The sequence below is a fragment of the Harpia harpyja genome, chromosome 12, assembly GCF_026419915.1.
Source record: "Harpia harpyja isolate bHarHar1 chromosome 12, bHarHar1 primary haplotype, whole genome shotgun sequence".
Lineage (NCBI taxonomy): Eukaryota > Metazoa > Chordata > Aves > Accipitriformes > Accipitridae > Harpia > Harpia harpyja.
In genome coordinates, this window is record NC_068951.1 from 44023930 (window position 1) to 44039620 (window position 15691).

At 37.1% G+C, this 15691-nt stretch overlaps 1 protein-coding gene across 6 annotated transcripts in view; it reads right to left on the reverse strand.

The window, feature by feature from the left end:
* Positions 1 to 15691, reverse strand: part of MME (membrane metalloendopeptidase) — a 51927-nt gene that overhangs the window by 15015 nt on the left and 21221 nt on the right. For 5 of the 6 annotated variants that reach the window (XM_052804123.1, XM_052804122.1, XM_052804120.1 and 2 more), the window contains exons 10-17: positions 13657 to 13758; positions 10428 to 10564; positions 10235 to 10328; positions 7092 to 7220; positions 6051 to 6149; positions 4074 to 4154; positions 2679 to 2782; positions 90 to 148 (exon numbers count right to left, since the gene is read on the reverse strand). In XM_052804123.1, the coding sequence (XP_052660083.1) occupies positions 90 to 148; positions 2679 to 2782; positions 4074 to 4154; positions 6051 to 6149; positions 7092 to 7220; positions 10235 to 10328; positions 10428 to 10564; positions 13657 to 13758 (805 nt within the window). Of the gene's footprint in view, positions 1 to 89; positions 149 to 2678; positions 2783 to 4073; positions 4155 to 6046; positions 6150 to 7091; positions 7221 to 10234; positions 10329 to 10427; positions 10565 to 13656; positions 13759 to 15691 lie in introns of all 6 variants that reach the window. The other variant, XM_052804119.1, reaches the window with a different exon arrangement.

Consider the following 15691-nt stretch of genomic DNA (forward strand, 5'->3'; position numbering starts at 1 on the left):
TCTTGATTTTAAGAATACATACATACATATATATATAAAAAAATTTGACCATTAAATCTCTATCCAGTTCATAAGTTGGTAAACCTTACCTATCTGATTTCTACTTGCTGAATAAAAAGCATTGACAACAGCAGCTCCACTTATCCACCTAGTAATAACAGAAGGATAAATGTTAGAATTTCAGTTCTTAATGGCAGAGTTAATGATTACTAGAACAAACATAGAAATTGAATAACAGAATCACAGAGTAATTGAGGTTGGAAGGTACTTCTGGAGATGATCAAGTCCAATGCCTCAGTGCACTCAGCCTCTCATTGTATGTCAGACACTCCAATCCCTTCATCCTTTTAGTAGCCCTTTCCCTTTGTTATCCAAACTCATTAACGATGATACTTAGGTTTTGTTTCTATTTCCGCTCATACTGCAGCATTGTACAGGCAAAATTTCCCATATAAAGAAACTGAAACACAGAACCTGAGGTTATAATGGTATCTAAACACTTGGGGATAATGGAACTTTTTTTAAGACTGCTTACTTAAAAGGATTTCTGTGTCACCTATTAGTGTCCTATATCCAGCTATCTCAAATACCAGTACATTACAAGTATCAGATTTGAGACTATTATAATTTTTTCCTTAATTTCTTGAGGAATGAAGGTACGTGCAAAGATCATCATGAGCTCTTGTAACAGAGGCACGGCTTGATTCACAGTCCTATGGTTTAACTTAAATACTACCTACTCCTTGATGAAGGCTCTCAGCATTACTTTTGGGTCCATCTCAACACATGGGAAATAATGAGTTTTAACTCTTTTTTTCTAGTTTACAGTTTTACTGGTTTTCATCAGTGATCACCTAATTAAATTCCTAGAATCACAAGCAGGGCTAGTGTTTTGCTGTGGGTTATTCTTGTACACATTTAATAGTATTTCAGAAAATATGTCAGAGAAAATGAGATAAGGGTTCTACAAAATAAAACAGCTGGGCCTTACACAACTGAAGTTTTATTTCCTGGCTCCGTGCTCTCTGAGTGAAATTAATTGCTATGATAAATGATCTATTTGATAACTGTATTGCATATGCCAATCATAAGTAATGCAAAGTATTCTAACAGTGGCTATTGCTTGATTAGTGAAAATTAATTTGTGGAACAAATTATAACTATCAGAGGATAATCAATTGTGGTTGATACTTCCAGGCTCACTTTAGGTAACCTCTGAATGCAATTAAACTTATGGTAGTTACTCCTAACTAACATACATTTGCGAGAACAGAATAGGAGTTGTGTTAAATCAAGCTGAAGCAATTGAACAAGCCAAGCCCAAACACAGCTTGAAGTTAAAACAGAGCAGAAGTGAGGTGGCTGTTAAGTGGAACATAAATTTTCAGTTAATGATATGTAAACACAGAACAGCAAAAGCAACAGTTGGAACTATTTATCCACAACAATGACTACAGTTCTGAAAAGCTATGACATAGTATTTGGAAAATTCATAGTGGTCATTCCAGATGTGTGAAGTATATACTTCATCTTCTGAAAAGGTGAGTTTGAAGATGCAACATGACTGACTAGAAAGAGTCTGAACAGTTGCAGGTTTTGATTTTTTTTTTTCTTAAAAAAGAAGTCTGCAACAGCACTATGAAAATGATAAAGTAATTAAAAATAGAAACACAGAATCATAAAATAATTTAGGTCAAAAGGACCTTTAGAAGTCATATGGCCCCCCATGTGAAGCTAACTAGATCAGGTTGCTTAGAGGCTTGTCCATTCAAGATCTGAGTATCTCCAAGGGTGGAGATATGGAGGTCTCACAACCTCTCTGGGTCTTGTTTGACCACTCACATGGTGAAAAGTTTTTCCTAACAACTAGTCAGAAGTTTGCATATTCCAGCTTGTGTCTCTTCCCACTTGTCCTATCACTGTGCATCTCCAAGAAGAGTCAGGCTTCTCTGTGTCTCCTCCCATTAGGTAGTTGAAGACAGCAGTAAGACCTCCCCTCAGTCTTTTCTTTTTTAGACTATACAAAGCTAGTTCTCTTATCCTCTCCTCAACATAAATCCAGTTCTGCAGCCCTTATTCAAATGAACAGTCTTGCAAAGCTTGCATGGACTATGGTTACCAGAGTCATCTTTCTGATTTGGTTTAAATTAACTTCCAAATGGGTCAGAGCTGGGACAGGAAGAGTAGCCAGTACAGCTAGGGAATGTGTCCTGTCAGTCTTTTGGTACATCTACATTCTACATCATTAATATTTTAATTCGGAGCAGGAGTACACTTCTGAAGTAAATTCCTGCTCATTCTCATTTAATCATGCTTTCTCTTTTCTCATGCAGTCTCTGAGCAAGAGAAATGAAATTCTCAGGGATGACATTCATCTTTCACATGAACTTAATTAAAAAGCTGCTCTCCAGGAGTCCACTTAATCCACTCTGGGAGCTAAGGGACCAGACTAGACCTAGTCCAGAATACTTAACCTTCTACACCATCTCCCAGTTTCTTTGCCCTACTTGCTAATGTAGGTCCAGCCTTTGAGAAACAAGCAATGCCCTCTTACCTGCCCTCTTCATGGAGTAAAAAGTGCAGAAGGAAGGTCATTAAATCATCACTGATTACCCTCCAAATACCTCCTCCTGTGGAAATTGGATGAAAGACTACACGCAGTATTTTTAAATACTTACTCCTCTTTGTCCACCTTTTCTCTAAGCTTTTTCAACCTTTTCTTCTGGGTAAATACTAAATTTTCAATAATGTTTTCAAAGTATTCTTCTTCTTTGTAGTTCAACTAAAAAGAAAGAGGGAAAAGTACTTGGTGGTGGTGTTACTGAATTGCAATAAAAGACACATAGATCTGGAAAATCTAGTCTTAAGCATGATGAGCTAAGCAGCACATTTTTAAGAGTATTTTTTGATCTACAATTAGAATTTGGTTTGCAGTGCTCTGCTACATCACAGAGTTGATATTGTAGCTGGATACATGTTAGCAGCTCCATAATTTTTTCCAGACATCTTTATTCCTTCTTTATATTTTTTGAGTGGAATTCAGCATTTGCTGGTTTTGACCCTAATCTCTGGGAGTTGCCAACTTGAAACCAGTAGCTACCAGCTTGGTAAGCTGCAATTCCACCTTAGAAAGAATACATGAATAAAGCTCAAATGGTGTTTTAAAAAGCATACTTCGGTTATATGTCTCTATTTTTCAAAATTAAAACTGACTTCTAAGACATATTCTGCCTGAACTTATATGTATACTAAATACATTAATGGAGTTACTCCCACAAATCAACCTACAAGGTAAAAGAATACTGAGGTCACATTTTGCAGTGAAAAAGCTCAGATGCAGTTTAAATTATACGGATCATCCAACGTCATACTTCAGGGACTAATTCCAATCCATGGACAAATAGGTACAGTTACTAAGTTTTGTGTACTTGCATCCACTTCAACCAGTGTTACGTCAATCAGTGGCAGATTTAGAAATACTGGACTGAACAGCATTGGCTTCATGTTTTATTCTAGCATAATTCCTCTAGAATTTATGCATTCCCTTGAATACCATCAAATACTTATCACCATCTGTACTGGACCAGCTGTACTACACTGGCTTTTAATACATCCTTATTTACTATTAGTGAGGTGGGTACTGGTCTCTTCTATCAAGTAACTAGTGATAGGATGAGAGGAAATGGCCTCAAGTTGCACCAGGGGAGGTTCAGATTGGATATTAGAAAAAAATTATTTACTGAAGAGGTTGTCAGGCATTGGAACAGGCTGCCCAGGGAAGTGGTGGAGTCACCATCCCTGCAGGTGTTCAAAAAATGCGTAGACGTGGCACTTCAGGACGTGGTTTAGTGGGCATGGTGGTGTTGGGTTGACGGTTGGACTCAATGATCTTAAAGGTCTTTTCCAACCTAAACGATTCTATGATTCTATGATTCTACACCTGTGCAACTAAGCACCAGATTGTGTTATTCTGTGCAGATGCATATGGTTCGGCTTGGCTGTGAAGGTAAATTCACCATTTTTTTTTCTCTTAAGACTCTTTTCTAATTATACCGCCTATTGCGGATACTTACCTCCTGGTACTCACTGTTCAGCTTATTGTCATCAGTCATGATCTCATCTGGATAACCAATCCTCTCTCTAATTGCTGCTGCCTAGGGACAAGATAATGTGATACCCATAGCAAATCCAGCCATATTTTTAAATCAGTCATAAATTATATAATAAATGCAATGTGGAAGCAACTGCAGAAAACCCAGGATGTTAACTATTTATAGTTTTTGTTTACATTTTTTTGTTCATTGAAAGCACTGTAAAGTTTATGGTTAATTGTAACAATGGAAAATTCTAGAAAGTATGTTCTGTTCCTTCCTTTGTAAGTAAACTTACAGAAATGTGCACAAGATAGCCAAACGTACTTCAGCTATGCTTTTGAGTTGAAAGGCTGGTTTAAACAAATAGTAGAAATCCTGAAATATTTGACATATTTTACAGCATTTAAAATAGAAATAAAATTAATAACTGGACATTTTTTAATTTCAGTACATTATAGGAAAACACATTTACAAATTCCCAGAAATTTGTACAGTTTGACTCAGTTTCGGTCTGTATCCATGTTTCTTAACTAGCCGCCACATCTACACTGGAGTAAAATAGTTTCTTTCAATGTTCCCAAATTTTGACAATTTGAAGTCCTGAACAAAGTTTTTAACCCAAACCTTACCCAGTTTCTTTTGATAGCCAAGTATTGATTTGTATTTGATGGCAATGTTAGGAGTAATTAAAAAAACCCAAAGAACAAATGATTCTTTAGCAATTCTTTCTATTTCCATATAAATATGTCTTAATAAATTTGGCAGTAAAATCACATTATTTATACAAATTATTTTCTGATGTAGGCTATTCCCACAAACAAGTGAACATTATAAGCAACACGTGGAGTGTGCGTGGATTTCTGATCCTAACTTTTCAGACAGTTTGCATCTCATTTTGTCAAATTGTTCATAACAGTGGAAGTATTTCATAGACTTTGTACATATACTGTCTATGTCTAATCACAGTACAGAAATTAGGATTTTCAGTTTACTACGTGACTTACGCTGCCATTCCCGATTTGACGTTACTGTGTGGTTCTAACTGATCAACATGTGTAGCTATGGAAATAACACTAGGAATGTACATAAAAACCTGTTCATATAACTGCATTGTTACTGTCTGATCACATCAGAATCAGTGTAACCTCACTGCATGCCATGACTGTCTTAGCTATCTGTTGCAATTGTAGCTTTTTGTGGACTTCACAATCTAGAGTTGTTTGATAAACCAGTAATATTTTGATAGTTATTTTAAACGATTTTTTCTAAGATCTTCTAACATAAAATTCTGGAGGAAAATGCCAGGTCCCACTCTACAATAAATAAAACCATAATATTTTCCAAGCTTTTTCAAAATTAAATTTTAATAATAATTTATCATTAAAAATGCAAAATTGAAGATTTTTTTATTATCTCTACAGTATAATAAAATAGAGATGTAATAAATAGTTCTTTCAATTGCTTCACTCCCAATTCAGGGCTCTCTACAACTGATTTCTGTTACTTACTCCAGACTTACATGAACTGTCTAAAGCTATGTCTGCCCTTAAGAGAACTCACTGATGATGTCCAGCCTGTGGTTTGACTTTTTGGTTTTGTCCTGTTGCTCCTAATAGCTGGTCAAATCACCATAAATCATTCCTTCTCATTTTCAGTATTACTTTCTTGTAGATATTCACTGTCTAGCCCCTTAATCACTGATTTGCCTGGAGGTCTTAATCTTGTATATAGATTCCTCCTATTTTGTGCACTTATCTCCACAGAGGCCTCTTCCCATGTAATCTGGATCTGATATAGGAAGTCTGTAAGCTGCTGTGCCTATATAAACACAAATATATGGGGGTTTGTATATATAAAAGTGATAGATGTTACTGCTTATTTTTTTCAGGAAAAATAATTGAAATACTGATTTTTATAGAAATACACAACATTACCAATATTTAAGATTTAACTTACTTTTTGTTCTGCTTTCTTTTTGGTTTCTGCATCCATCCAGGTAAGTTCATCTAAGGTTTTTATAAAAACATCACGTATATCTGCAATCATTTCCTCAACCTTGGAAAAAACATCAGTATGTTACAAAACCACATAAAATGATCCAATTATTTTTCCACAGTTATGATTTGTTTATTACAGACTTGGGTTTTTTGCACTAGCTGCCTAAGTCTATGCTGTTTATCGGCCACAATCAAAATCTGGAGCTCAAGTTAAGTAGTACTTTTAATCTGTCCTGTGGGAGGAAAGGGAATAGGCATGAGCTCACAAGGCAATGCAATTTAGTTACTCAGTTAACAAAACATCTGACAGATATCCATCCGCTGGATGTTGTGCATCTGATCAAATTACTGTGTATATGTCAACCACAAAAAATGGTGTATCTTAAGCCTGGATTACAGTATGAGTGATAGGAGGAAACTAAGGCTTAACTTCAGTTAATTTTCAGCAATTTTCTGTGTGACTGAAGACAAAAAGAAATAATCAATTGTCCCTACGCCCCATGTTGACAGGATGTGAACTAGCGTCGGTCTCAAAGAACAAGCAGACTGTTCATTTCAGTAACTGCTGTTCCTTGGGCGTGCGTACTGGCTTGGGCACGGTCCATCGCTAATGTGCCAATGGTGCTTTAGGCTCAAGGCTGGCTTATAGAAGAAGTGGAGCAGGCAGATGCCTCTCTCCTTCCAAGTGTGCACACGTAATCTTCATATTTCACACGTTACTTCACACTGTTGTCATTTGCTTGGAAAGCAGGCCAGCTCAAGACAAGTAATGCAGAAGTACTTAGGTGCAAAGGAATGACTCTCCTAGCACATACGTTGTTACTCCTCAGTGGTACACTGATTGAGAAGCAAATCTGAAGGTTAGGTTTTTGAGAAAGTGACCTGCTATATAGAAAAGGTTAATAAAAATTGTAATCAAAGCTGTGTAAAGAACTGCATGGTAAGTGACAATTAAGTGACACTTAGACGGCACACAGGCTAAGTTTACTGAAAGCTTTACCACATGTTTACTGTCTCCAGCAAATGCTTCCTGTACATATAATCGTCCCACTGCATTCTCCATGTTGCCATTGACATAGTTTGCACAACGACGCCAAACAGCAGTTTCTGATGTTGTGCCGTAAAGTGCCTGTGAAACAGAAACATTAGGTAAAACAGTGACATTTGGGCCCACATAAGGTGAAGGAGAATGGTGACTGACTGGCAGACGTGTGTTTCAGAGAAGCCTAGTCAACCTTAAATACATGCATTTAATTCACAGTTGTGTTTATGGCAGTTACGTGGACTCACTCTGTAATGGGAACATCCGTCACAGGCTAAGGAAATATGAGAATCATTAGCAATATTCTTTATCCTTTCAAAACATGAAAGGTAGAGAGAAGAAAACTACTCTAAAAGCTAAGAATGGGAGACGTTAAAGAGGAGTACCCTGACACAAAGCTTTCACTGTTACAGGGATCTGTATTGCAGTTCCATCTCTGACAGGGCCATTGTGATTATGCAGCAAATTGATTTCTGCAGTGGTAAGACTGTGTTTTCTACCCAACCAGCAGCTTCTGTCAGAGCCTCCCATCTTTGAGAGCTTGCAAAGTAGAAGCTTGTTTACTCTATGTGATGTTGCTACAAGGCATGCAAGGATTTGGTCTTGATAATGTGTAAATATGTGATAAAGCTGAGTGGTTAATATAATGGTATGGCATCTGAACGCAAGGAATATAGCAGACAGTGTCATTATAGGGCAACTCTCCGAAATCACATTCTATAATGAGGTTTATATTCCATAATGAAGCAGCTACCCATCTCTTCAGAGGTACAGATCAATGACTTTTGGCGTTAAAACCTCTGTAACTACTACACCTTGAACTGAATTACTAGGAAAATAATGTTTCTTTTTACTTTAAAGCATTAAGGACACAGGAATGGTCTGTTGAAAATGTTACCAGTACAACACAGCACAGAGATGTCTACTGCAGGTCTCCCTGGAGAGCCTGTGATATTGGAGCTTTTTGTAACTCATTACTGACAAATAGCTGAATAGACCAGAAAATCTGTCTGTCCTTAATCTATTTCTTTCTTAGATACTCCCTGCACACAAACAGGCTGCATCAGTAGTCATTTGCTTATATAGCAAAAGCTTATATAGGAAAAGTAAATACGACTCCTTTCCCCCAGAACTTAAAGCAAACCCAGTAATAAATATTAGCAGTACTGAGCTTAGTTAAAATAATAACTTATTCATAACAACTACGCAATGAAGATTCTGGTAGATCACCTTGTGCTGCTCAAGCTTATCCTAGTCAATCATAGTTCACTTGGGTAGAGGGCTACTTGAGACCATGGTGGACTTGCATCAGACCAGGATTGCCCTTCACGGGAACCCTGAGTTAGACTCTTTTCAAGTAAGCCTAGTGTCACCAGAGGTGCATAAGAAAAACCAAAGTGGTGCTTTCTACAGCAACAGAACCTTACCTGCTTATTAGTAAAAATAACATGCAATTAAAATGCGTTATTGTGGATTCGTACATGTACAGTGCTGATGCATCTGAAATTACACCTCCTGATCTCATGGGGCATAAATTCTCAACTACAACATTGTAGGGAATGCAGTTTTTTTCTCTTTAAATAGATCTTGGGGAAAAAAGAAAGATACTGATGTGTTTCTTTGGTGGGAGTAATTGTATCCTGAGGATACAGTTCCAGTAGCTGTAAGTATTAAACTAGTATCATGATAGTACTCTGCATGCTCTTCCACCCCCACATCTGGGCTTCTTGACAGAAGATCTGCTGGAAGGGCACAATTTTGAACAAATGTTACAGTGAAAACTGACAATTTGACCTTGAGATGGAGAACCAAACGTAAGTGATTTAGAGTGACAGCATAGCCCCGCAGTAACACATATAGGCCAGTCTACATGTGCAGCCTCGTCAGCTGTTGAGATCTTTTTGCTGATTTCTTAAGGAAGTGGTTGTAGATCCAGTGATATTTCTGCTAGGAGTCTGGCACTTTCTGTAGCACATTTTAAACAGTATGTTTTTAAAGCAAATGGAGTTTTGAGTGACTAAGTGACTAATCAGCCACACAACCCAGAAAAAAAATGGTATGGGAGACTCATAGAATGCCATAACTGTGCTAACATTTATATATGAAAGCAAACTTAACAAGACAAATGCTAGTTTATTTCCACTGCATTTAGTGTGAGAAATTCAAGCTATACTATATCATATATTATTAATTAGTTAGCAAACAATTGTATGTTTTTATACGTAGACCATGGTAAAATATTTTCCTGTTGTTCTTTCAAACTGACTTTTTTCTAAATGAAAATTCCTCAGTGAAGTCCTAAGATGTAGTGGGGGATGACTTTAGGTTATAGAGTGCAAAACATACTATTCCCTGATGATGCAGACGAAACAAATATGAAGCTTGATATTAAAATAGTTTCATACTGTAAAGGGTAGGGGAAAAAGCCAAATAATCAATGAATAAGACTGCCCTGTTCAGATACATAAAACTGACCAAACTGAACGTTTGTTGACTTCCTCCAGTAATTATTATCTTTTTCTGTAACAAGCAGAATCTCCTTAAAAAGCTGTGTATGTGTGTTGAAGTATGGCCGTAACGTTTTTCAGTGGAGCTGAGCAAACTTACAAAGTAGAAAGTTCTACTGTGGAAATACAAAGAACTTCCATCTCCAACCTGTTTGTGAAATTGCTCAGCATTTCCTTAAAAGCACTAAAATACCTGCAAGTTCAAATGACTGAAAAACAAGATTGGCCCCATAATGTTTGACTTTGAATATTTTACTTTGGATGCTGAAGAGTTTGTAACAAATCAATCAGAACTGTGGAGTAATCATTTGCAAATAAATGGGACTGTTCTGTTTTCAAAATGGAGATTAATTTAGATTCGGAAAAGCATAGACACCAATTACTAGAACAGTGCTTTTCAAATTCACTCCAGCTATCAAGCATTTATCACATAAATTATGTGTACACTGCAGCAGAAGCTTCAGCAAACATGTCTAGCTTTTGTGTGCAAAATTCAAAATACATTACATTTTTATAATTTACGAGTACATAAAAAAATTATCTTTTATGGTTCACAAAAGTCATCTTTACAACTTAAAAGATTAATTTCTGCACCTTACGAAAAGCATTCCTTGTGTCCTTGTAGTTACGGCTTAGGCTGTTGACAAGATCCATTACGAATCGCCAGATCATGTAATTTTGAAGGTCTCTGTTTAACAAAACAACAATAATAAGCTGGTAATGTTTTTAGGCTTTTTAAGTTTATTGGAAATAAAATGCAAATTACAAAATTACCTAACATACATACCTGCGAGTGTATTTATTAAGAATAGACTTCAGCCTGATAAGGTATTCTGGATCATAAACAATGACATGTTCAGTGTTCTCAACGTTAATTTGTACAGTTGACATTATATCATTTATGAATTTTGACCAGTTGAATACCTGGAAAATCAATATGCATTATTATATGTTTAAATCATAAAGAAACAGTATTTAGCATTTTTTCCAGTTTAAATATGTTTGCATAACACAAATGCTCTGCCTTTTTAGTTTTCCTAATTGTTGTACTACTTGTAATTGGAGTCATATCTGAGATAATTTATATCCTCTGAGCTCTAAAATCCTATTAAAATAGGGTGGTATTTAGCAGAAAGGGTCGAGACATTGTTTTGATTTCAGACTAACACAATTAAAAATGCTATGACCCCTTCCTTTTAGCCTGGAAAAGCAGAAATGGTATATTAAATAAAATCTTCAGTTGCCTTTTTGCTATGTTTGGCTAAGAACTTTTAAATCAAAGCATGACTAACAGCCCGATTTTCAGTACAGTCTGTCTCTGTATCTATGGGGCAATAAGATTCATGGTATACTTGAGAATCCATTCTGAAGCATATGGTAAGGACTTGTTCTAAAGTATGCTGAAGTCCATAAAAGGATTTATTTTAATAGGCTTTAAAACAGACACACTAAATCCACTACCTATAATGAATTTTTCTCTGCATGCCACAGTACTAGATACTGGAGAAGCAACTGATTTGATAGCAGGTCAGTCTGCAGCATGCCATGACAGACAAATCTCAGACAAGGGTTAGAGTTCTTGTTTGTTTTCTGCCTCTCTGGTCCTAAACCTCCATCTTCTTTATGTGGGTATTCACCTTTGCGAGAGGCCCACGTAACTTTCATGACCCAGTACCTATGAAAATTATTTTCTGTTAAGTTTTCATTCTGTAGCGTCCATCTAGTCTGAATAGAGCATTACTTTACTGCGTGGGCACTCTCAACTGGGAACTCTTACTAGTTTGCAGATAAGAAAAATAATTTTGCTTTGATAAGTCTTTGGTTAGCAATATCATGTGCCTCAGACAGTAGATGGTCAAAGGACTGACTAGAGAACACAGAGTCATTCTCTTGCCTACTAAGAGAACGTAGCCTGTAGTCGCTGCTCAGCTGCACAGCACTGGGATCTGAGCCATGCAGCCATGCTGTAAGTGGGCAAAGGAGCCAGGCTGCGTGCCACCACGTTGCTGTTCCTCCATCACATAACCCAAAGCAACAGAGTAGTATTAATGGGAGGTTATAACCTCTGCATTCCCCTACCCAGGAAGTTCACACCTGCAGCTGGTGTCAAGTGAAGTATTTTCACAAGTATGAAGTGTGTTACTTGTCTTCCTCTGTATGATACCAGCTGAGAGAGATAGATCCTTCAGCTTGGAATACCGTAGATTGTACAGTGTTATATATTCCTCCAATTTCTCCATTCACTTCTTTAGTCAATGACACTGATGTTACAGCTAACTCTATATACACTGCTTCAAATTCTCCATGTTGGCCCAAGGATTTCTAATCCATGGCCTCCGTGGACCGCCATTTAACTAAGAAAATGATTCAGAGCAAAAGCTGAAAATAATCATCAAAACTCTAGAACTACTCAGTGCTTTTACCACACTGGGTAGGTACTCACTTTAGTAATGAAAAGGAAGGTGTTACATTTAAGAAAAACAAATAATCTTTGTACTTTTTTCATATTTTTTTGGTTAATTTTTTTAAATTTTTGTTATGCCTGTTACTTTGAAAAGTATTGGTGATTTTTCCCAGTCTGTATCTTTTGAGAGGAAAGTTTTACTGGAAGAGGTAACATCTCTGATCAGACAAACTAATGTAGCTGAGGAAAGCAGATAAGCTTTCAGGAAGAGAATCACTTCAGGTTTGAAAGAGAAGCCACAAACTTCAAGCTAATCTTAGGAATAATTGCTGTTCTATCCTTAGACCATTACAACAACGCTACCAACTCCCATCATGTATCTTTTGAGCATTTTTGGATAAATTTAGAGATGATTATTACTGATCTGCAGCCCTCCCCAGGAACTAAAAATAACCAGGGCAATACCACCCTGTGACAAGAGAAGTTAGTTTCTGACATTATGACTGTAATGGTAACTGTTCAATTAAGACCTGTGGGAGAAGGTAAATTATGAAACAAATTAAGTTACGCAGAAGTGAACCGTCATATAATTTAAAGTTGAAGAATTTAAAGTCAATAAAAATAGCACTGATTATGAAACTGTGCTAGGAATAATAGTATTTCATAGTACCTTACTGGCCTCAAAAGACTCAATAATGCATTCCTGCTAGTCAGACCACAGTGCTTTCCATGTGACACATTAGTTAACCTGCTTGCCTGTTGTGCAAGATGCCGAAGTAGAAGTCATTTACGATAAAAAATATCCAGGTCTAGTAAGACATGATGTTACTGAGGAGGCACACCTATGTTATCAAATCTTTGGCTATTCTTTAGCTGGACTTTGTGGTGCCATGAAGTAAAGGTTATACTGCACAAATGGGACATGCCTCAGGGTAAGAGAAAAGGCAGAGCTGAAACATCCCTGGGAGGAGCTAGTCAGAGTAATGGGGAGAATTTTCCTGATTCATAGTCATGACTTCCTGGGCTCCTCTCTGCTTGCTTTGGAAGCCCATCTTACAGAGGGAATGTTGGAAAAACAGGACTTCTTGTTCTGAATCTGCAGCTCTGGATAAACAGAGAGGGCCTGAATAGTCACGCTACAGCATACTTGAATCAACTGGTGGCTACAGTTGTAACTTTTGTCCTGGGCCCTCTGGAGCTGCTGTGGTAATTACAGGAAGGGAATTTATTTGCACTCTGTAAAGGATACTCTCCTGATTTGCTGCAAGGGTTATGTATATGCAAGTTTTGCAAGATTTATCATCCTGAATCCATGAGGGTAAATCAAACTCTTTTTTTTTTTCTTTTGTCCTTTTCCATCTCTTTATGTTGAAACAGAGGGCAAGATCTGCCTTCAAGTTAGGAGAAACTGTGGGTACAGAAGCAAGTCTTTTACATACAGTTTAATGTCATCAGATGTTTAGGTAAGATAGTGTGCACGTCAGGTATCCTGTTCAATTTCAAATACGTATCAGCTCAAGAAAGAAATGTCTTTAAAAGCAAAAATTGTCAGGCTTCATTGTTTAATCAGTCATAAATTAGAGGTTAAAATATCAGATTATTGATCACTCACCTTATGATCGATTTCCAATGAGAAGTTGTTCTGGAGTTGTGCCAAGGTCATTTTATTGTACAGCAAAAGTGGATCATTTCTGTCTTCAGATTTTGTTGTTGCCTATCAAAGTTAATCATAAGAAAATTATTAAGTACATCAAGTCAGTTCACAAGAATTTTGGTAAGTGGAAGTAAAAAGAAAGAAAACTAGTATTTCTGGCTTAATACATTACTGTAAATTTGCATTAATTGTAAAGTACCTTACAAGCAAATACAGACAGCATTTTATAGATAAAAAGTATATAAAAGGACAGATTAAATTGACTAAATTTCTGACAGCAAACTGGAGCTTTACTCTTTGGATGTTTTGTGTTAGAGTATCAACAGCTCAGGCTGTGCAGGAACACTCGAACATAGACCCATATCACTCAAAGCACTGAGTAGACACTGTTACCAACAGATACACTCGAGAATGGGCTCATGATATTTATGGGATGATGCAAGGTGCAAAATCCTGGGAGAAGGGAATAAAGGAGATGTATTTATTGAGTATAGGGTGACCAATGTGCTGTGGTAGGAATATAGTGTGAGTGTTCTGATCAGGATGCATGTGCTACCTGATACATTCTTTCTGGAACCACTGTATAGAAAGGGAGTCATAACTCAAATAAGCTCTTTATTAGTCTAGGCAATGTGGGTTTGCACCAGTGTGTTAAAAATGTGCATACATTAACACCTTAATAGCACGACTCTATTAGGGCCATTTCTTATAGACAGTAAAACTGCCTGACTGCCAGTGAACTGTGTCTGTGGTGGTGCTTTACGAGGCAAGTTAATCACTGGAGTCTCTGGACAGCAAATGTCAGCAGGGAGGTCTCTGGAATTAGGGTGCGGACAACGTAGACTGAGAGGAGGCAAAACCAGCACCTGATGGTAACTACGCCCTTGGTCTCTGAATACTCTCTTGGATATCTTCCTGTTCTTTTCCTCAAACACTAGTGTGTCCCTTGTCTGCAGGTTTCTGAAGTGCAGTCTGGTATCCTCTTTCATACCTTTGTTCTCATGCAGAAGTACCTTGTGACAGCATCAGCACTTGCTCCCCTCATACTCCACCCCCTTTTAACTTCCACTTTTTTTTGATGGCAGAGAGAGAAAATACAGGTACACAAACGACTATGGGAAAAGAGTGATCTTGTGATTCATGAGAGTAATTCATGGGAGAGCCTACATCACTACTGCCTCAAGCACTCTTAAATGAATCGCTCAAGAGAGAGAGAATAGTAGATTTTACCCATTTAAACTGTTTTGAAAAATAAGTCATGCCAAGTCTGATTTTATCTCTATCCTTTTTTAAAAAAGATTTCTCTTCCACTTCCTCTTTCCTAATCTATTGTGCATTCAGTATTTTTTTCTGTGTTTTCTTCAACAAATTCCCAAGAGCATAATGCCAGCTCTCTTCCAGTAACATTCAGGCTGGTGCTGAGTTTTTGATGAAAGAGATTAAAAACCGAGGCAATAACAGCTTACCCACCACTAACTTCACTCTCTACCAACAGCAACTGCTGTAGAGACATTCAGTTGTGGTTTCCTTTTGTACTCCCCTTTAAATCTTTCTCCAGTTAATTCCTTTTCTTTTAATAATCTTCCATCTCTGATCTAAGCCCAGAGGCGTGTTTCTCAGGAAAATGTGAATAAAATCAAAATCAGACGCTTTTAGTTTATACAAATGGGGGGGAAAGGTCTTCCTATGCCAAACACGTGCCCTTACTATCAGTGTAACTTGAAACATAGCTGAAGCTAGAAAAATTTGTATTTAGCTTGTTTTACAGTCATCCTTAGCTTCAGGTCTTTCTGAAATGTTTAATAACTATAAGCCATGTTTTTGCTCATGAATGCTTGATTTTCCATTTGTTTTTCTCCATGCAAGTTCAAATTGTAGCTATTTCTCCAAGCCATACTTTAATGGAGAACAGTGTTTGATTAAAAATGCACTTGGAACAATCAGCATTGTGGAGCAGCTTGTGCAGGACAAACATTACTTTGTGTTGCATGGC